A 21,838-nucleotide genomic window follows, 5' to 3' on the forward strand; every position below is an offset into this window, starting at 1 on the left:
GCTACCATGGCAGCATAGGAGGGGGGCATCCTCAGACAATTCCTCGCTCCTCCTATATCTACGATGCCTTATTGCTCTTATTAGATTGGAGAGCCAGCATCCTTCCAGCGCCTTCTATGTCGCAACGCTGCATGCCAACCCGTTGGAATTAAGCGGGAATCAAGCAGCGGATCCCGATGGCATGGACACTTATGCGAGGTCCGCCGCGCTGCCGAGCCACTGGAGCCACCTCGCCGTCTCCTCCACCTCCTCACCCAGCCCAGCTCCATCGCCATCGCCCCGCAGCCCCGAGAGCCCCGCCGCACCTCCAGCAGCCACAAGCGAGCCACAGCAGGCGGCATGAGGCTTGAGTCGCTCGCACCTTTATCCATGCTGCTCATCGGGGTCTCAATCGCCTGCTACCCCCCGTCTTCGGATTCCCTGCAGGACCGGGCGTACAGGTCGGCCGTGGTGATCGAGGGCAAGGTGCAATCTACGCCGGGGAACGCCTCCGCCGAGCCGCCGTCGCAGCAGCGTGTGCACGTTAAGGTGCTGGACGTGTGGCCCCTCCACAGCGGTGGGCTGGAGCCCGAGCAGCTAGTCACCGTGCTGGGAGAGTTCGGGTCGGAGGCTCCGTGCGCCGACGTCCAAAAGAACCGCCAGTACATATTTTTCATGGAGCCCACCGAGGCACCGCTAGTCTTCAAGGCTTCATTCGCGCCCCTGGACACAAGCGGGAAGAACCTGAAGAAGGATGTGGGGAAGATCTTGTGTGAGGACTGCGGTAAGTAGGATCATGTATTGTGGATTTACCGGTGAACCCGGAAGAATACTGTGCCATAGCACTTCAGGGTGTACTCATGAAACGTGTCTCCTATATTGTTTGGAGTCAATGTGTTGCACATATATGCCTTTGGGGCCTCTATGCAGCAAATTTCGACAACTCTTGCAGGCTCCCATAGCCCACATGATCAATCAAACTCTCTTTCTCTCTGCTCAGCTGCATCACACATGCGCCTCGCACTGTTGCTTGTGTGCAATTGCACTTCGTGTGACTCAAACTATCTGCATCCTGCCCCCACTCCACTACATGAAGCATCAACTGCATCTTTGAAACACCCCCAGTGTCCTTATGTACACTGCTGCTATCTAACCTTGCAATGCTATAGGACACATTCATATCATAATAGGGCTTGGCTCCTGTTTCAGGACCAGGGACAGCAGCCAGTGTCACTTATATGGGGGGGAGAAGTCACGTTGCTCCAAGTAAATTGCTTTTTAGGCTGTGTGCTGTCTATATATGTGCAGGGTATACTTCCATACTTGCATAAGCTCAGTCTTTATGGTTTTTGGCTTTCTTGATATAAAAAAAGTGTCAACACATGTCATGGTCACTGTGGTGTCCTTTGGTCAAACAACAAAAGTAACCTGCTGGCATTTGTATAGGCGGTCACTTGTGCAATTTAAGTGTTTCAGCAATGGCTCGGCTTGTCTTTACAAGAGAAAATCAAAGCTGAGTGATTTGTGTAGGTTAGGCGGCCTATTGATTAAATGCAACACACCGCTGTTGGTTGCGGGAGGAAACACATAAATAGATGAATCTATATGCATGTAGAACAGACACACACTATTGTTTGTTTATTTTCTCTTATATTGTGTCAACATGTCAGAAGTAACGCCTGGGTTTTCAACACAGTGGAGATCATATTGCTTGGCAAGGTAAAGCGATCGTGTCCGCTGCTCAAATTATAGCGACAGGTCCTGTAACTGGATCTCAAGCAGCTCCTAGTGCTTGTCACAGTGACACCTGCAGAAGCCTATACAACACTCCTCCCTCTACTTCTTGAAGCTCCCAGGCAATTTAAAAGCACACATGTCACTTGCTGACATCATCTTGCGTAGTCATTTTAACTGCCTAAGAACATAATGTGCCCTGTCCTGCTGCTTTTTAAAATTCTTAAATCCTCTTAGCTGGTACCCGCGAGACATAAATTCACTTCTCTTTTCTCCCTTTTGCCACTCTCGCTCTGTTTCCATGCCTTTTTTACTCCTCTCCCAATTAGAGAGGTAACACCAAATGGACCTTATTATCTCCTAAACAGCCCTCCACCGTCTTTTGCCAGCCTGTGACTACTGTCGATAATGTGCTCCAACTGTCCCCTAATTACCGTATTTTGTCCTGTAGCAGCCAGTGGCTTTTATTTATTCAACAGCAGAGAGTACCAGGCATCTATTAAGGGTAAGGAATTTTCAAGTAGGAAGGCTTTTATTTATACAAATATATTTGTATGCTTATGTTGCTATATTCTCCTATCAGGGGTCACCTCACCCCATAAATACGATAAATAGTCATACTGTATATAATATGGTGTAATAGTAAAACACAAATAATAGATGCACCCATGAAATGCCTATTTTTGATACTCTAAAGCCTATATAGTCATCCCTCGCCACATCACGATTCAAATTTTGCTGTTTCACTCTATCACGGTTTTTCCAAAATATTTAACTTAATAAATCATGCTATTTTGTGTAACATAATCCAGCCTATTATTAGTCAAAACTATGCATATTTGAACAAATCGTACATATTTTGTGCCCAATTGAAGCATTTTTAAGCATAAAATTGGCTAAAGGAACTAAAATACGACAATGAGGGATTCAGAAGATGCATTCAAAGACAGTTCTACACACAATCACCAGACGTGACTGGAGGAGCAACAAGCTTTTATGCCAGGTTTGAATTATCGCACATCAGGCACTATCATCCCTAATAAAAACTCGGGCTATTGTTGCATCCGTAACCCACAGCAAGATAAAACTCAATTTTGAACTCCCGACATCACTTCCTGTCTCTTCTTTCAACTCATTCTGCTCCCCTCGCCAACCCATTTACAGCAACACACACAAGCACGAGTCTTACTTGGGTCTTACATGGCTTATTTACTTTTATTATGCCTATTATAGTGAGTAATATGAGTGTAAAGATGACCATAAACGTATTAGTTCACATCTAAAGGACGCTAATAATGTTAAGAACTGTATTTAGAAGGTTGTAAACAGGTGTTCTATGCTCTAACTATGACGATATTCCATTCATAAATAAGGAACCCTGCTTTTCGGAATTTCAGTCATCACAGTCGAGTATGGAACCAATTTCGTTATAAACTAAAGTTATTAACTACAAGCATTTCAAAATTCAGTTTTACACATAAAGGAATGGTTTCACGCATAGTCTGGAGTTTTGTGGTTGTCGTTTTTCTGCTTTAAACTGTAAATTATGCTAACTAGAAAGTGGTTGGATGGCGCTTTGTGCAGTGGGTATAGAGTGCTTCCGCTATGAATCAAGTAAGGGGTGCTGTCTCGCAAGTCAATTCAGTCAACATTATCCAGCAGGAAGAGACTTTGACAGGATTTGATGTTGCTTAATTTTATTCGAACATGCATCCTGTTACAATGGCATACATTACATGAATTAATTCACAGTTCCACATGTCCAAAAGGAGTAGGAAGAAGCAAAACATATTGACACTATACAAATATCGATTTTTACCATACCCAAATAAGAAAACAATGTAAAGGTTGAGTCATTGAGGAGTTTCTTTCGCAGTGCAAGTCATCCCCATACACCCCATGCAGCTCTTGTCTTCTCCTTCGCCAGAACAACTCATAACAAAGTCAGTCCCAAAGCTAGACAAACAATCAGTCCCCTGACATGCACTTAACACACGCTCCTTTATTCATGATAAAGTCAGACCCATCAAAACTTTCTCTCGCTCTTCTACACTTCCCGGCATTTTAGAGCAAAGGAACCAACCATCATTTCTTGGTTATTCACATGCAGTATTTAACCCAGACATTGAGTCCAAACCTCACTTTCATCCTGAGCCCTGCCTTATGCATGGTTAAAAGACAAGCTCCCCGGTGTACTAACCATGGGACTGCACGCACTGTGCAGCACTCAGTGTGATGCTTGTTGTCGTCTGGTTCCTAAGGGCTGCCGAGATGCAGGTTGTCTGCTCTCTTTGAACCACCATGCAATATTGTAAACATCTGTTATTGTGGCTTATTCATACATTATATACTGTATGACTACTTGTAATATAATTCTATTAATTAAACAGTGTTTATTATTGTGCTTTTAGTGGTGTAGAATTGCAATGTGTTACAATAATGTAGTGCAATTCTCTTCCACCGATACCATTTGCTGTTAACTGATCATAATGATCTTAAATCATATTTAACATATATATTAGGTTGTGGCCTGCATTGTGGACGAGTGGTTAGCATGTAGGCCACACAGTCAGATCGGGAAGACCTGGGTTCGAACCTCACCTTGGGCATCATGCATGTTTTCCTGGGTTCTCCAGTTTCCTCCCACATTCCAAAAACATGCATGTTATGTTAACGATAAATTATTCATAGGTATGAATGGGAGTGTTAATGGTTGTTTGTCTATATGTGCCCTGTGATTGGCTGGCGAACAGTCCAGGGTGTACCCCACCTCTCGTCCGAAGACAGCTGGGATAGGCTCCAGTATACCCGCGACCCCAGTGAGGATCAGCGGCAAATTGGTTTATTTCTAAATACTATCTTAAGACACAGATTTCACAGGAAAAATGTTCAAAAACTGAACGATACAGGAACCTATGGTCAAATACTTGTTAAGTTTTGTAATATAACCAATATTTTATGAATAAAAATGTGCCCTCTAAAGTCGCAAGAACTTGAGAATTTGAAGCACCATTGTGCACGATGTCCCCAATTTTATGACACTTCAACTTGGCAAGGATTAACTCATCGGTTTTGCTTTTTCTTTGGCTATTTGTAGCATTGAGTGCCCTATAGTCAGTCATTTTAATAACCAAATCAAACTCAACCAAAACCAGGACATCATGGTCATCCTGTATAACAGTAATAATATGTTTATGACCACCAACACACACTTCCGATATGTGTTTGCCGGACCTCTGAGACCTATTTAACATTGTTGAGTATAATACTGGCTGCACGGTGGACGAGTGGTTAGTGCACAGGCCCCACAGCTAGGAGACCCGAGTTCAATTCCACCCTCGGCCATCTCTGTGTAGAGACATATGTTCACCCCGTGCATGCGTGGGGGTACTCTGGTTTCCTCCAACATTCCAGGTTAATTAACGGATGAGTGGTTAGCCACACAGCTAGGACACTCGAGTTCGATTCCACCCTTGGCCATATTTGTGTGGAGTTTGCATGTTCTCCCTGTGCATGCGTGGGTTTTCTCCGGGTACTCCAGTTTCCTCCCACATTCCAAAAACATGCTAGGTTAATTGGTGACTCCAAATTGTCCATGGGTATGAATGTGAGTGTGAATGGTTGTTTGTCTATATGTGCCCTGTGATTGGCTGGCGACCAGTCCAGGGTGTACCCCGCCTCTCGCCCAAAGACAGCTGGGATAGGCTCCAGCACCCCCCACAACCCTCGTGAGGATAAGCGGTAGAAAATGAATGAATACAATACTAATACTATGGCATTCAAAATAACATTTATAGTGAGTGTCACACCAAGTTAGAAGTCCGCCTAATGACATTAATGCAGTGTAACACCCATTCTCTAGACATACATTTTGCATTTTGTGTGTGTGTGTGTGTGTGTGTGTGTGTTTGAGCGTGTGTCTGCAGACAGGTGGAAGCACTGATTTGGGAAAAATTAGTGGAACATTTCTGCACAAAAATAGCACTCATAAACCAGGAGTCACGTACACATTAACAAACGTGCAAAGTCATCCTCATTACAATTTGTTCCATCATTAAGTCCGCTTCTTTCCAGGGAGTAGTTGCATGTAAAATTGTTGCACCCTCCGTCATTACAAATCTGTCCAAACTGGTCACAGCTGCACGGTCCGAGGTGGTAGACGAGCAGACGCTTGCCCCCGAGCTGTGTATGTTTCTGTGAATTGAGAGCATTCCTCAGAAAAGCTAGACATGGAAGATGAGTGACGGTGACGTTGCGCTGTTGCCTCCTGGGCTCTCCTCCTGGCCTACAAGGTTGTCTGGCAGCAGTATGAATCAACACGCCTCTACAGATTGCCCATTATCCTCTAAATATTACACTGAAGGGCAATTTAGCCAACATTGCTTGATGGTGACAAAGGTGCTCATTTAGTGGATTTCACCTCGGAGATTGTGCCCCCAGCACAGGATGTTTGCTGAGATAAGAATGATTGAAATGTTTATGACCGCCAGTGCTGCAGTGTCTCTTGTCCAGGCCAGAGATGGAGGCAAATGGGAGTGAGCATCTGGATTTAGGTTGATACTATAGCTTTGTGTGGGTTGTTTATGTTCATTTGTGTACAATCTCTGTCCTCCTAAATCTTTGCTTCTTTGCTGCTGTTGCAAGATAGCTTGATGTATTAAAAAAAAAAAAAGGCTTGGGCCATTTTAAATAATTACCCTCCTCATTTTCCTATCCGGTGCCCATTTCAAAAGAGTGATTTTTAAAAGCTACTATTATTATATAGTGAGCAGCTTAAGTGTCTCAAGAGCTTTTTCAGATAAAGTAAAGGTTTACAATTCCAGATGATTGGTGTTGGCAGAGCACAGCTGTCAAAAAGGAAATAGGTGCTGAGAATATAAGCACTTTGCCTGGATCAGTCACTGTGATTTAATAACACTTGAAATGTATCGCTAGAAGTTGTCAAGTCGCCTTTGTGATCACAGCTGTCATGTATTATACTGTTTTGTTTTAGCTGGAAGTTATAATAATACAAAAAAAATCTAATAATATTAATAATAATATTTAAAAATAATATATTAAAATAAAAAAAATGGAAATTGGAATTCTCCTTTAGCAATATCTAGCCCAGTGGTTCCCAAACTTTTTACAGTCACGCACCCTTCAGACATTTGACCTGAAGCCATATTAACCCCTACTCCTGCACACTTAAAATAACCTTAGTAATGTCATTCATTCATTCATTCATTTTCTACTGCTTATCCCCACGAGGGTCGCGGGGGTGCTGGAACCTGTACCAGCTGTCTCCGGGCGAGAGGCGGGGTACATCCTGGACTGGTCGCCAGCCAAACACAGGGCACATATAGACAAACAACCATTCACACTCACATTCATACCTATGGACAATTTGGAATCACCAATTAACCTAGCATGTTTTTGGAATGAGGGAAAAAAACGGAGTACCCGGAGAAAACCCACACATGCACGGGGAGAACATGCAAACTCTACACAGAGATGTGTAGGGTGTCCTAGCTGTGAGGCCTGCACATTAACTTATTAATGTTAATGAACTTGAAATATTGAAGATATATTATATTTTCCTTGTGAAAAAAAATATTTTGACATGAGGATAAAGTTTAACATGAGCACATGATAACATGCTAAATAGATTAATTATCATCCTACATATCTTTTATTCCACTCTGATGTTGGCATCCTTCCCTTTTGAATCCATTTTAATTTGAGTAGACTTAATTTAACAAGTTAGTTTTACAATCCTGATAAAGCAGTATCCATCCAAAGATTTATTTAACATTGATATCTGTTATAAAGTTGCATGTGTGGGTGTGTTTTCTGTGATTTACAAGTGTCCCTGAATGCAGCGGCAACTTGTGTCTGAGGAGTTATGTGATGCACATGGATTTTTCCCAATTATTGGCTGGAGACCTGTCCAGCATGTACCCCTCCTTTCAGCTGAAGTGAGCTGGGATCGGCTCCAAACTGTATTTTGCTTGTTTTCTGCATGTAAAACTATAATTATTCTCTATAAAATGTGTTTTGTGTTAATATTTTTTGGGTGACTGGAACAGATTAATTGGATTTGCAATACATTTAATACATATTGGGTTTGTGTATGTTTCATTCTTTTGAATGAAGAGCAGAGGTTTCACTCTTGGATCATCTCGGAGTTGTTGTTTATTGTCTAAGAGTTGGACATTTCAACGGACACTCTTGTGTATCGCACTTACGGATTGTTGCCCGATGTCAAAACAACCACTTTTGAAGGCAGTCCACCCCAAGATGTGGTTCCGGTCAAGGGTCAGATTGCTAAGTACATGTTTTTTGTCAGTCAAGCCCCAATTGTCAACTTGTCGTCTTCATACTTTGGGGAGGTTTGTTTCTCTTTGTCAGACTAAAGGAGATCTTTGAAGTAGCTGAGGTGAAAGGTTACATGGGCACATGTTTTGTGTCACTTCTCTACTTTTTGCAACTTCCAAACAATATACCTTCCATTCCTGTCACACTTTAGTTGCCGTCTTCCAGTGTTTTACTTTTTGGAGGCTTTAATTAGTTTAACAGTAATGTTTGCGCTCACTAAAAGCAATTTTAGATGCTCTCAATGCTAGATTTCGGACAACACATTATTGTTGAAAATGGTACAGGCCAGCATCTGTTTTTGATCGCCCCAGGTTTTGCATTCAAATTTTGTTCCAGTTCTTTTACATTGTCTCGATTATTGAACTATATTGTGCCATTTCCGGTTGAGTGGTTAGTGCGCAGACCTCACAGCTAGGAGACCATGGTTCAATTCCACCCTCGGCCATCTCTGTGTGGAGTTTGCATGTTCTCCCTGTGCATGCGTGGGTTTTCTCCGGGTACTCCGGTTTCCTCCCCCATTCCAAAAACATGCTAGGTTAATTGGCGACTCCAAATTGTCCATAGGTATGAATGTGAGTGTGAATGGTTGTTTGTCTATATGTGCCCTGTGATTGGCTGGCGACCAGTCCAGGGTGTACCCCGCCTCTCGCCCGAAGACAGCTGGGATAGGCTCCAGCACCCCTGCGACCCTCATGAGGAAAAAGCGGGAGAAAATGAATGAATGAATTGTGCCATTTCAACCTGTTGAGGTCGGGAGGTGTTTGTATCCGCCATGATTGAGCCATACCATGGGGAAATACACCCCACCTTCGTACGACGCCAACATTCATTCACATTATGTCAATTTCCTGAAAAGTCCATTTTTTGTTGTCCTATTCTGTGATTCATAAGGCCCTACATGGGGTCAAAGAAACTTTAATGAAGATCGTTTGTGGAGTTAATTAATTCTTTATGGTTAATTTGTGTTGTTTTCTGCATTTAAAACTATAATTATTTTTGTTAATATATGTGGGTATCTGCAAATGGATGAATTGAATTTACATTATTTCTTATAAGAAAAATGACTTTGGGTTTTGGGCATTTTAGTCTTTCTCTGACCTTTTGGAACAATTGGATAACAAAAAGTTAAAAAAAGTACCACCGGAAAATGGACCTTTGATTCCAGGCAATCTTCATGGAAAGGTTTATGCACTGTGAACCTCCTATAAAGTTGCTAAGATCGGCCCCAAAGTGCCAATGGTGGAAAACCACCCATTTAAATCAAACAAGCGGAACCAATCATACTGAGATTTCAAAAAATCCAACTTCAAGAAGACTATTTGGATTTGATTCAACACAGAGCAATTAGCGGCATAATAAAAGCTTTGGACATCACACAAACCATAAGTTAACACCCCCTAATACACCTCTTAGTCACCGCACCATGCATGGACCTTAAGTACTTCCACTTTAGTTCTACATGAGTGATTTAACAAGTCTTCTGTGGATATTTCCCACCCGCTTGAATGTCTGTTAACATGCCCTTTGGTTTCACACACAGCAAAGCAATGCTTTTGGATGATTATACATTTCCATGCTATAATACAGACATAATGTCTGGGATTGAGGAAAATAATGGGCTTACTGGAGATTCAGCCGGATAAGAACTATGAGAACAAGGATGAAATGCCAAGCAGTTTAAAGGCTGTAATTTAATATTAATGTAATCGCAGGCAGCACGATGTGTTAACTGGAAAACTGTGAAGCTTTTAGGAAGTGAACACATTTGTTAAAGAGTGACAAGCAGGTCTGCTCAACAAATATTCTGCATTTGGAGCATGTAGGGAGACATTGTTCTGAATGATGCAGCAGTGGGGGGGGGGGGGGATGATCGGCAGAGGGGATCTGCGTCTTAAAGCACATATCGGACAATATTGATGCCGTGCTTTTTCGGTGGCCGATCGATCAGAGCACCCCTAATTCTGTAATATCATTCATTCATGTCTTGTCTTTGCCTGCAGTTTGTAAACAGCTGGCAGAATCAGCCATTGTAACAGAAGAAAAGGATAGTGATGGTGTGAAGGCAGATTAGTGTTCCAATTACTGCATAATGCCCTGATTCATAATCTCCTACTAATCTCTATATTGAATTAAGGATGAAAGCTGCTTTTGGATTTTCAAAACTATTTGTTCCATGGCATTTTTATTTCATGTACCGGAACTCCTTGTGGGAATATTTGACATATTTTAATTTTGTCACCTGATTTTGCTACTCATTTCATGCAAAATATTACAAGCATCTAAAAGCTAGTATGACACAATGCAGTTTTATACAATTGTATGAACTGCTGCACACAAAAACATGGTGATTTTGTCACATAATGCACCCCTACTGTTGCCTGTGCTATTAGTAATTATTAATACAAATAAACTACATGGCAATGCTGTTAATAAACCCTAAAGTTTGACTTAAACTCATAATTTCTCACACGGCTGCCATTCACTGTAATGGCAGGATATTGAGGCCAATCACCACGAAATTTGGTACACACCTCAAGGGGACTGACGAGCACTAGCACAAATTTGAGCAAGATTAACTGAAAAACATGGCCGACCTATAGTAGAGTGTACTTGCAAGGGCATGGGTGGACTGAGCAACTAATTGCGCTCATCAGCTATTGACTATTGTCCTTCTATTGGCTGGTGCCCAGACCAGGGTGTACCCCGCCTCTCGCCCGAAGTCAGCTGGGATAGGCTCCAGCATCCCTCCCGCGACCCTAGTGAGGATAAGCGGCATAGAAAATAAATAGATGGACAAGATCTTGTGTCAAGATTAAAACGTTACAATATTTCTTGTTTGTGGAAAATGAACGAGCTAATTTTGACTCAATATATTGATACCTTGGGTGCTTGGTCCATACAACAACAGTATGAATGGAGTAAACCTTTTTGGTCAACCATACTGTCTCTATTGGAGCATACACACAGAGTGCAGAAGAGTGTCGCCTCGTGAGGAGCGATGCAAGGTAACGTCATAGAAATTTAATCTGTAGATATTTTTTCATTGTACTTTTCTCAAAAGTAATCAAAAATCACCTCCTGTCTTGTTCTTGTAGACCCAATCTTGTATATCCTGACACCCCTTAAAGGTATCATTTTTGAATGAAATTAAATGTATCTGAATGGTTGTTTGTCTATATGTGCCCTGTGATTGGCTGGCGCCCAGTCCAGGGTGTACCCCGCCTCTCGCCTGAAGACAGCTGGGATAGGCTTCAGCACCCCCTGCGACCCTTGTGAGCATAAGCGGTAGATAATGAATGAATGAATGAATGGTTGTTTGTCTATATTTGCCCTGTGATTGGCTGGCGCCCAGTCCAGGGTGTACCTGAAGACAGCTAGGATAGGCTCCAGCACCCACAATGACGCCTTGTGAGGATAAGCGGTAGAAAATGAATGAATGAATGAATGAATTAAATATATCTGGTGCAGCTATACTCATACTTATCATTTAGAAACATATGAAACAAAAACAGAAATTTGTCGAAAAAAATATATTTACAAGAAATAAAATCTATTAAATAATTTACAATTCAATGCAACATGGCAAAAAAAATAATTATACATAATTCCTAAAGAATACTGTAGTATTTTGATCAAACTATGTACCTTTTGTTATTTCCACAGTTCATATACACATCTAGTGTGCTATTGAACATTACAGTTATACAATAAACAAAAACAATTATTAAAATGACAATATAGCCGAAGTCAAGGCTATGGATGAAAAAACTTAAGCAATAAGAAGATTTTTCAATTCATGCTAAAGTAATAGCAACAACAACAAGTAATTGTAGAAAGACACCATTTTTGTAATGGAGTTCACAATTGACTTTTGACTTCAATTTGTTATGATTTTGCATGGAACTACCTGCTATAAATGCAATGAGGACTTTTATTGTATGTACAGTATGTGCATCTTATGGCTGAGTAAGTTCAATACCGACACATGTATTGTTGCACCCCCTAAATTTTACAAAATTCATGGATTGACCAAAAGAGCTATATATATAATGCAGTACCTATATCTAAAATACTACACGATTCATTTGTGTGTTTTTTTTACATTGCGTGTACTGCCAACCCAACTCATTATGATTACTTGCTATGATACACACTTAAGATAAGATGGTGCAAGTGTATAACAACACATAGACCAAAACAATAGAAATAAAAGTTTAGTAATGCAATAACAATCTAGTCTATGTATCCTAAAAAGCAACTTATTTCCTTCCCAGTTATGTTTCTGCTAAACCAATAAGCTACTAATGACAAATAGTGAAATACGTTACTGCTGCAGCAAGGAGTGAGTCTTCCAGTTGTTGAAGAATGTTGCCTTCACCACCATGAGGCAGTATATGATCAGGATCAGGGTGCGCTAAAAAGTTGCAAAGGATGGGCCTGTTGGGAACGTCAGCAGTTGTTTGACTCACACTGGAGAGGTCATAGTCACTGCACACTCCGGGAGATATGCAGGGGATAAGAACTGTGAAATTTATGGCTGTTTGGATGTTTTCTTTGTTCGTCAAAAAGGAAGACATATCACTTTCAGAGCCCACGCTGTTAGCACTGCATTGGGCTATAAACATAATATGCTTGTGTGACCCAACTTAATGCCTAATGGTGTCCCTAAGGGATCAACAACCCTGGACAATTTTGGAGCATTGCCAAAAAGATCCACGTTGTTAAGTTTGAGAGTCAGATGTAAATGTCAGTGGTTTAACCCATGTCTGCATTTCACCACAGCACAAAACTACTGTACTCCTTTTCAGACATGTTGATTGTTGTAAACACACAAAATGCATACTCTATATGGTGAACAAATGAAAATCCAATTCCAGTAAGTTCTTTTACTCCATCCCACCTCTCTTTGTGTTTAGATCTTTACAAATGGTGTCCTCCTTGCTCTGTGAAAGCGGTTAAGTTTATCCCCACCTTTTGAATCATTCAGTAATTTGCAGCTATCTTGGGCTGCAATACTCTTCCTTCACAGACTGCAGCTAGTGCATGTAATTAAATATTGAAAGCGTTTTTTTTTGTTTTTTTTTCTCCCTCTCTGTTTGCTGCCGGAGAGGTTGTTGATAAAATTAACCCTTTTAATCACAAGCATCGGCATTTGAGGTAAAAAAAAAAAAAAAAAAGGGAGTGAGAAGAAAAGGTGGCTGCAGTGTAAAAGATGTCCAAGTACTGAAGTTCACACAAAAAACATAACATTTGGTAAGGTCCCAAGGATCATGGGTATGCTGGAGCCTATCCCAGCTGACTTCGGGCGAGAGGTGGTTACACCCTGGACCAAAACCGCAGAGCTACTTAATATGTTTTACTAATTACTTTTTACTAATTACTTTTTTAACCTAGCATTTTGCCATAAGACAAGCAAGGTATTAAGCCAGTATTACTACTTCTTATTTTCACGACTCATTGATTATTAATAATTCTAGTAGTCTTTCTCCGAAATATCATGCTTGACACTGCTTTGTGCCACAATTTAGAAGTTACAAGCTAATTTAAAGTATTTAAAGACAGCATTGTTGGCATAACACTGCATTTAATTTAGAATATTTGAAGCCAATATAATCAAAATATCTTTCATTTAATTCATTGATTAACAATTGTCAACAAAAATCTGTTTTCTACAAAATATCAAGAAATGAAATCCTACTAAAGCAAATCATGGCATTGTACCATAGTTTCCTAATTTTAAATGTACAAAGTCAGTATTTTTACATGCTTTAATATGGTTCATTGATTAAGAGTAATAGTGATGCCAAAAATAGTCAGTTTTTCTACTAAATCCCTTAACTTTGTTTTATTTTTGGTATGAAATAGTACTACACTGCATTGTGCCATAATTCCAACTTTATCAGCCATAACCGAAACTTAATGTCAGTATTGTTACGGTACATTTGCATTTGATTCATAGATTAAGTCTTACTTTTTGTATGAAAACTACTAAACAGTTGCCTTAATTTCAAGTTTTAAGACTGTTTAAAGTATTTAAACACAGTATGATAAGGACATAAAGCATTTTCCAACATATATTAATGCCAAAAATAGTCTGTTTTGTACTAAATATCATGCCTATATCTATTTCTATAAAATACTTGTAAATTTGTATTCATGATATCATTTCATAAGAGGACGCTCATCTTTGCATGCCAAATCATGAGACGGAATCTGCCAATCATTTATTCAATGTTGTTTTGGGTACATTTGGATCTGCGTCCCTGTATGGACGGCTCTATTAATAACCCCAGATACCGTATTTTTGCTATGATATTCTTACTCAAATGCCTTTATACACAAACGACATCCAATTGTTACTTTAAAAAATGACATCGGCCTACCTTGTGGGAATTTGACTGACCTGCACAGTGTCCTGACCTCAACCCGAGGTCCTGACCTCCCTTTTGGGATGAATTAGAGTTCGGACGACAAGCCAAACCTTCTTGTCCAACATCTGTGTCTGACCTCACAAATGCGCTTCTGTAACATTGATGAAATATTCCCATCATCACACCTCTATAACTTATGGAACACCTTCCCAGAAGAGTTGAAGCTCTTATGGCTGCAAAGGGGTCGGATTGACATCATATTAAACCTTATGGCTTCAGGCTACTTTAGCCTGTATTCTACACACTTTTTGTCTGTCTGTGTGGACTGATCTTTTTTTTATTTTTTATGATGTTGTCAGTATGTCACTGTCAACATAGTTTTAGCACGTACAATTAGCTTACTACTGCACAGTCCCAGGAGGACGGTTGTAGTCTCAGTTTCATGTAAATCGTTTTAGCTGTCGGCATAACAAAAAGCACATTCCATAATCTCTCACAAACTGGTTTATAGGAAACAGCGGGCCTCTTCAACCACAGGATGTCAAAGAGCTGTCAACCAGCTTTGGATATTTAGTTCATTTCTTGGACAATTTGGAATGTAACCCCAATACATTGGTGCTAATATCTTATTGTTAATGTGTAATAATGTAGTAAAAAAACTTTTTTTCCCCCGTGTAACACAAAATGTCGATGTTAATGTGGTGAAAAGCAAAATGGCATGACTTACCTCATGTGTTCTTTAATTTATGACTAAAGAATTCCTCATTTAGCCAGAAGGTGAAAGGCTGGTCATGAATCAACCTGAAATTCCAACATGGCTTCTGTGACATATAGTATCAACAATGGCTCAGATGTTGTATACACCTTTGTGTTGTTGTTGTTGTTGTGTTTACTGAACATTTGTGTGGAATGATATCTTCTGAGTGACGCTCAAAGTCTAATGGAAGGAAGCTCTTGCATTATTGCACTCGTGGTTAAAATAAAACATCCCTGGAATTGGAATTGGCAGCATGAAACCCTGATTGGAGCATCTCTACCATAGGGGTGCTAGTTCTTGTCTAGAGGGCTTTAATAATGTTCATAAAATGTATTTAGAAGGTTATTAACAGGTTTTATATGTTGTAACTACAAACATTTGATGTATCACGAAGGAATCTTACTTTGTGGGAATTCACTTAGAGGCGGTCGGGTACCAATTACGGATATGGATAAATGGTAACCCTCAACAGGATAAGCAGTGTAAAATTACTTCATTTAAAACTATATAAGGCAGCGAGTGGCCACACAGCTATAAAACCCGAGTTCGATTCCACCCTCGGCCATCTCTGTGTGGAGTTTGCATGCGTGGGTTTTCTCCGGGTACTCTGGTTTCCTCCCACATTCCAAAAACATGCTAGGTTAATTGGTGACTCCAAATTGTCCATAGGTATGAATGTGAGTGTGAATGGTGGTTTGTCTATATGTGCCCTGTGATTGGCTGGCGACCAGTCCAGGGTGTTCCCCGCCTCTTGCCTGAAGACAGCTGGAATCGGCTACCCGCAACCCTTGTGAGGATAAGTGGTAGAAAATGAATGAATGAATAAAATTATGTATATACAAAACATGATCATAACAGTTCCATGCCATTAAACTTCACTTTGTTTATTTTTTTTTAACTGAGATTTATATTGAATTGATGTCAGTCATTATGTTGTCCCACCAGCAACAATGATGTCAACCAATGGTGCTCTGAGTCAGATACCGAGGTTTACGTGTTGCTTCCAGGTTACTTGCGTCACCCTCTTCGTGCACCAGTTTCATCCGGTGCCAGTTTCAGTTTAAAGACGATGACTTGTTATTAGGTGGTGGAATTTGACCTAAATCAAACTGTTTTTTAGGTCAAGTGGAGACCGTAGAAAATCTAACATTGGCTGATCCATATATGCATTGTAGTTCCTCTCTGCATCCTCATCAAAATAGTTTCTAAATAGTTTCATAAGGAATGTAAGCTTCTTGCTGGTGCTTGTGACTGTGAATGAGTGTGATTAGTCGTATCAACTATACATTTGCTATCATTGGTTTTTTGGCAAGCGTATGCTTGTTTTTCAGGTGCTTGTCTGGTGTGTTGTGCTGTGAGTGAAGCGCCACTCTACGCCTAATTTGGCAAAATATCACACACAAACAGAATTTTGTTACATAAAAGTGTAACTCAAGTTGTAAATGTCCGGAGAAAGGTGATAGTGTACACGATTAGCAACTTCAACAAAACGCATGGGAACAAAAGGAGCATGGGAAGGGCAAACTGTGTTTGTGTGCAGCGTGACGAAGTGTTGAAAAGAGGGTCTGCCGGCACCCCCGCTATGGGCGCCTCCCGGTGTGTTTAAGGGACGTGTCCGGCCATGTTCCTCCCACACATACACACGCGCATACACACACACACAGTACATATTCTGCGAGATTTGTTTCCTCAGGTATGTTGTAGGTGTGGATTGATGTGTGTCTAAACATGAAAAGACTTTTTAAACAGAATGGAATGGCTTGTTAGCTGTGCTTGGAGTCTCACTTGGAGTCTCACCAAGAGACAACCACCATTCCCTCCATGGTGAAGGGGGTCTCCTGCTTTTGAGAGTTGAGATGAAACATGCACTCACTACTCAAATGGAGACTTGCCTAACTTTCTGGCGTGTGTGGGATTGAGTTTAATGTAACACAGAGGAGGAGCGAATAATGCTGACTCATTGAAGGATATCTGTAAACAACTTGACGCACTCATTCCTAAGATTTTGTGGACTTCTAAATAAAAGGATTAAATGGACACCTGTCATTGTTAACACTGTGACATCACAATGTCACACTTCCTGGGTCATTCAAGACAGATAACAATGGGCGACATGACCAACAGAAAATATGTTTAATAATTTTTCACAGGCTGCACGGCACGGTGGATAGCACGCAGGCCTCACAGCTAAAAGACCTGAGTTTAATTCCACCCTCTGTGTGGAGTTTGCATGTTCTCCCCGTGCATGCGTGGGTTTTCTCCGGGTACTCCAGTTTCCTCCCACATTCCAGAAACATGCTAGGTTAATTGGTGACTCCAAATTGTCCATAGGTATGAATGTGAGTGTGAATGGTTGTTTGTCTATATGTGCCCAGTGATTAGCTGGCGACCAGTCCAGGGTGTACCCTGGACTAGACTCCTGCACCCACTGTGACCCTCGTGAGGATAAACGGTAGAAAATGAATAAATGAATAATATTTTGATGGATGGCGGCCATGTTTTTCAACCAATCTTGCAGAAATTTTCCACACATGTTTGTCAGTCCCCTAGAGGTGTGTACCAAATTTCATACTGTTTTGGCTAAGCACCCTAAAGTTACAGTGGGTGTTTTGTAGAGCTTATTGACCTGTTTGAGTTATGGTGTGTAAAAAAAGAGTGCCATCATGTGGTGTATCAGTCAGGAAAATAATAGTACAGGTAACATGGCCAGAGTGAATGTTTTGACAAATTCTCACCGCTTTGTGTACAGCGGTAGAGTAGCTTACACAAACAAATACATGCTCTCTCCAGCCAACTTGTATACTTGTACATAACACTGTCGTGGCAAAAGTATGAATACACCATTAAAAACACACACGTGCAAGGAAGAAGGCAACATGGTGAACTTTCTGTATAAAGTAGCAGTGTTTTCATGTTCTTTTTTTATACCAAAGGTGGTAGGGGTTCTATTCCATTCTCAACTGGAGCAACAAAAAACATGTCATGACTGTAATGATGTAATTATACAGATACTATTCACTTGCTATGCCGACACAAGATTTGTGTCATGTTTATGGCCGACTTTGTCAAGTTTGAGTGGGAGGGGAGGGACACTAAGTGGGGACTTAAACGTGCCCTGCGTCCGACGCACGGCTGCAGATATATATATTGGAGAAGATCGTACCATAAAGAGATACGTAGCATCATACTCCTGCGGCTCACCTTGTGTCGTAGGCCTTTTAAATATTCATTCATTCATTCATTTTCTACCACTTATCCTCGCAGGGGTGCTGGAGCCTATCCCAGCTGTCTTTGGGCGAGAGGCGGGGTACACCCTGGACTGGTTGCCAGCCAATCACAGGGCACATATAGACAAACAACCATTCACACTCACATTCATACCTATGGACAATTTGGAGTCGCCAATTAACCTAGCATGTTTTTGGAATGTGGGAGGAAACCGGAGTACCCGGAGAAAACCCACGCATGCACGGGGAGAACATGCAAACTCCACACAGAGCTGGCCGAGGGTGGAATTGAACTCGGGTTTCTTAGCTGTGACACCTGCGTGCCAACCCATCTCACTGTGTAGCCGCCTTTTAAATATATCTGAGATATTTGAGTACAGTACATTAGTAGTCATGGACAAACAGTACCAAACACAAAGTCATCAAACTGTATGTAAAACTTTTTTTGGGGGGAGTTAGCTTAATAGGTTTAAAAAAAAAATGTTTTCTTTGTTTTTCTCAAGCTGCTGCGCCTCCTTTGACACATTCTGTCACCTCCCACCCCTTTTTAGATGATTCTATGCTTCCAAATTTGTCGAAGCATCTCTGTGCTCCTGGACACGTAAAGGTATGCTTGCATGAGTGTTCGTGTGGATGAACACCATCAAAAACAGGGGATCCGGGCATCACTGACCTCTGACCTCACAAAAATTGTCATCAACACACTTCATGAACAGAACATGCATGTATGCACATCCTTTAGTCTGTGTCTTGTGCCCTTCCACTATTATTGTGTTGCTCTAATCTGGAGGGGACAGCACTGGCTGCAGGAGTGTATTTATCTTCCTGCACAAATAGGACCTCTTTCCGTCTGCTCCCTGCTCAGCTTGTTGTTGAAAGATAGTGAGCAGCGAAGAGCAAGCTTCACTGTGGGCATGTGCAAGGGTATTTATGTGTGTGTGTGTGTGTGTGTGTGTGTGCACGAATGAAACGAGATGTGTCCCAGCTGGCCCGGACACAAGCGAGCTAGCCATCACCTCACTGCAGCAAATGCAGACAAAAAGAAACTGACATTGATATGGATACCCCTTAACTGTGGGGGGGTTCTACCCTAAATGAGAAGGCAGCATTCTTCACAGAAGTCTGTTATACTTGTAAAAGCCAATAAGATCAGCGTTACACAAAGTCCCTCAAGTGTTAGCTCTGTAGCTCCATTTCCGCCCCCCCATCACATCACATCTGTTGAGATGTGTGCTTTTGCTTCACATTGTCTAGGCATGTTTCTTTTCATTCCCTTGTTGTCTCCATGACATTAGGCTCGCAAGTAGGCAGTTATCATACTACGTGAGTGGCGATGGGCCAGGAAAGCACTGCAAGCAAGCCAGCATTACAAAACAACTCAAGACATACCATGTAAAATAGCACAGCACTCGATTTCTCCTCGTGATCCCTGTCAAAATGTGTCAACGCCTTTCACATAAAACTGTCAGGGGGTTGACGGCTAACCTCATGTTTGTTGACAACAACATGGCTGACGACCATGTGGATTTTTGTCGCATGTGTTCATTTTCGCACGATCGAGAACAGAGATGGATGGTGGCTAACCTGCCATTTTCGAGTGTTTCACTGAAATACCTGTAATATGACTTTTGAACTGCTTGTACGGTATACATACACATACAGTCATCACTCGTTTATCATGGTTAATTGGTTCTGGACCTGACCGTGGTAAGTGAATTTTTGCAAAGTATGATTCCTTATTTTTGTGTAGTTAGAGCATAGAAAACCTGTTTATGATTTAACATGATTACAGCCCTGTAGACATGAAATAGCACCCTTATAGTCATGATGTGCTATACATATCACTATATTGTGATATAGTGATATGTACATACTTACTATGGTACTGATTATGCCATTGTATGGTCATATAACCTCATACTTCAGTACGTGACAAAAATTAAAAAAAATTAAAAAAAACTATATTAGGAAAGCAGGAAGTGAACAAATGTAACAGTTACTGATTGTAAAAGTACCAGATGGAGGGGTAGGATTTAATAAGCTTTGCTTCTTCCTACTCCTTTTGGACATGTGGAACTGTGAACTGATTTTGGGACGCACTCAATTGTAATCTGATGCATGTTCAAATGAAATAAAACCATTACCATGTTTACACTCGAGAATAAGACATAATATCAACTTAGTCGTACGTTAGTATTGGGAGAGTTCCTTGTTGTTGTTTCTAGTTCTACTTCTGGTACTTCATGTGGTTGCTCCTGTCTCATCAATGTACCCTAATGTAACATTACTGACACCTAGTGACCAGTGTAGGATGCTACTTACCACAACATGCCTTTTAATCCGTTTTCTGTAGAAATGAGACTGTAGTTTTCTGGTATACCACGCCCTCCATCACTTGTAACTCGCTCATTTGCCCCTTAAAGGGCCTGCACGTCAGATGCAATGTTTAAACTGTCACAATTGTAAGCATTATAAACTGTACCGGCAATCATGGAAGAGGAAAAATATCCACTCTCACACAGTCATAGTAAAAGCATCACTTAACGGTGATTCACGTTGCAGATGAGCCTCATGCATAATATTTGTACTTTGAATGAGTATCCTCTTAGTATGTCATGTAACTTCCAGGGATATAGTATTGGTCTTTCTTGATGCCTCTTGTGACTGGTCCTTCTATCACAATTAGCGTTCGCCATTTGGATTTGTCTACGGAGAACAATTGGTTTCAAATAGGGTTTCCTAAAAATCCCTTCTTTATTCTAATAGGTATTTTGTTGACCGTGACGCATCCTCTTTCTGAAATCATTGTCCGCTCTAACTGTATTGCATTGGTGTGATGTCACAGTGTTTACATAGCAGACACAGCTATCGTCATCCCACCTACACATCATCCCACCCCAGTGGAAACACAAGCCAGATTAGGGGTTAATGGTCCAAACTACAGTATACCACCGTGAGCTGACCTTAATGGATAAGTGCTTGTTGGGCCTGTGCTTTGCTTCAAACTGATGAGATCACCCAACTGCAGTCTTTTGGTTAGCCTTGCCTAGCAGCGTGCCAAAGGACAGCCTGAGGGGAGGAGGGTGCTCTCCAGCTCCACTTATCAATCTTAGTGGGCTTGAGACCGCCTTGATCCGGGCCTGTGTCGTCAAAGGATGATCTAAGCATACACACATGCGTAGTGGCCTGTTTTCCAGGAAAAGCCTTCCACTGATGAAAACAAACAAGCAGATAAGAGAGAGGCTCTTGATAAGCTCATGCACGGCTACAAGACGGCACAAACAGAAATGCAAATGATTTGAGCTGAGAAGCTGCTTTCACTCTGTGTGAACCTTCTCTCCGTGTCCTCACTGTGACATGTTTGTGCTGTTCTAAAAGCACATTGTGGAGATAAAGGACAAGTGCAGGGCACA

General features: G+C 41.2%; 1 protein-coding gene across 1 annotated transcript in view; it reads left to right on the forward strand.

The window, feature by feature from the left end:
- Positions 1-21,838, forward strand: part of nrg2a (neuregulin 2a) — a 99,444-nt gene that overhangs the window by 142 nt on the left and 77,464 nt on the right. The window contains exon 2 of the mRNA XM_058087116.1: positions 85-763. Coding sequence (XP_057943099.1) covers positions 85-763 — 679 coding nt within the window. The remainder of the gene's footprint in view (positions 1-84; positions 764-21,838) is intronic.

Source organism: Doryrhamphus excisus, chromosome 11 (genome assembly GCF_030265055.1).
Source record: "Doryrhamphus excisus isolate RoL2022-K1 chromosome 11, RoL_Dexc_1.0, whole genome shotgun sequence".
Lineage (NCBI taxonomy): Eukaryota > Metazoa > Chordata > Actinopteri > Syngnathiformes > Syngnathidae > Doryrhamphus > Doryrhamphus excisus.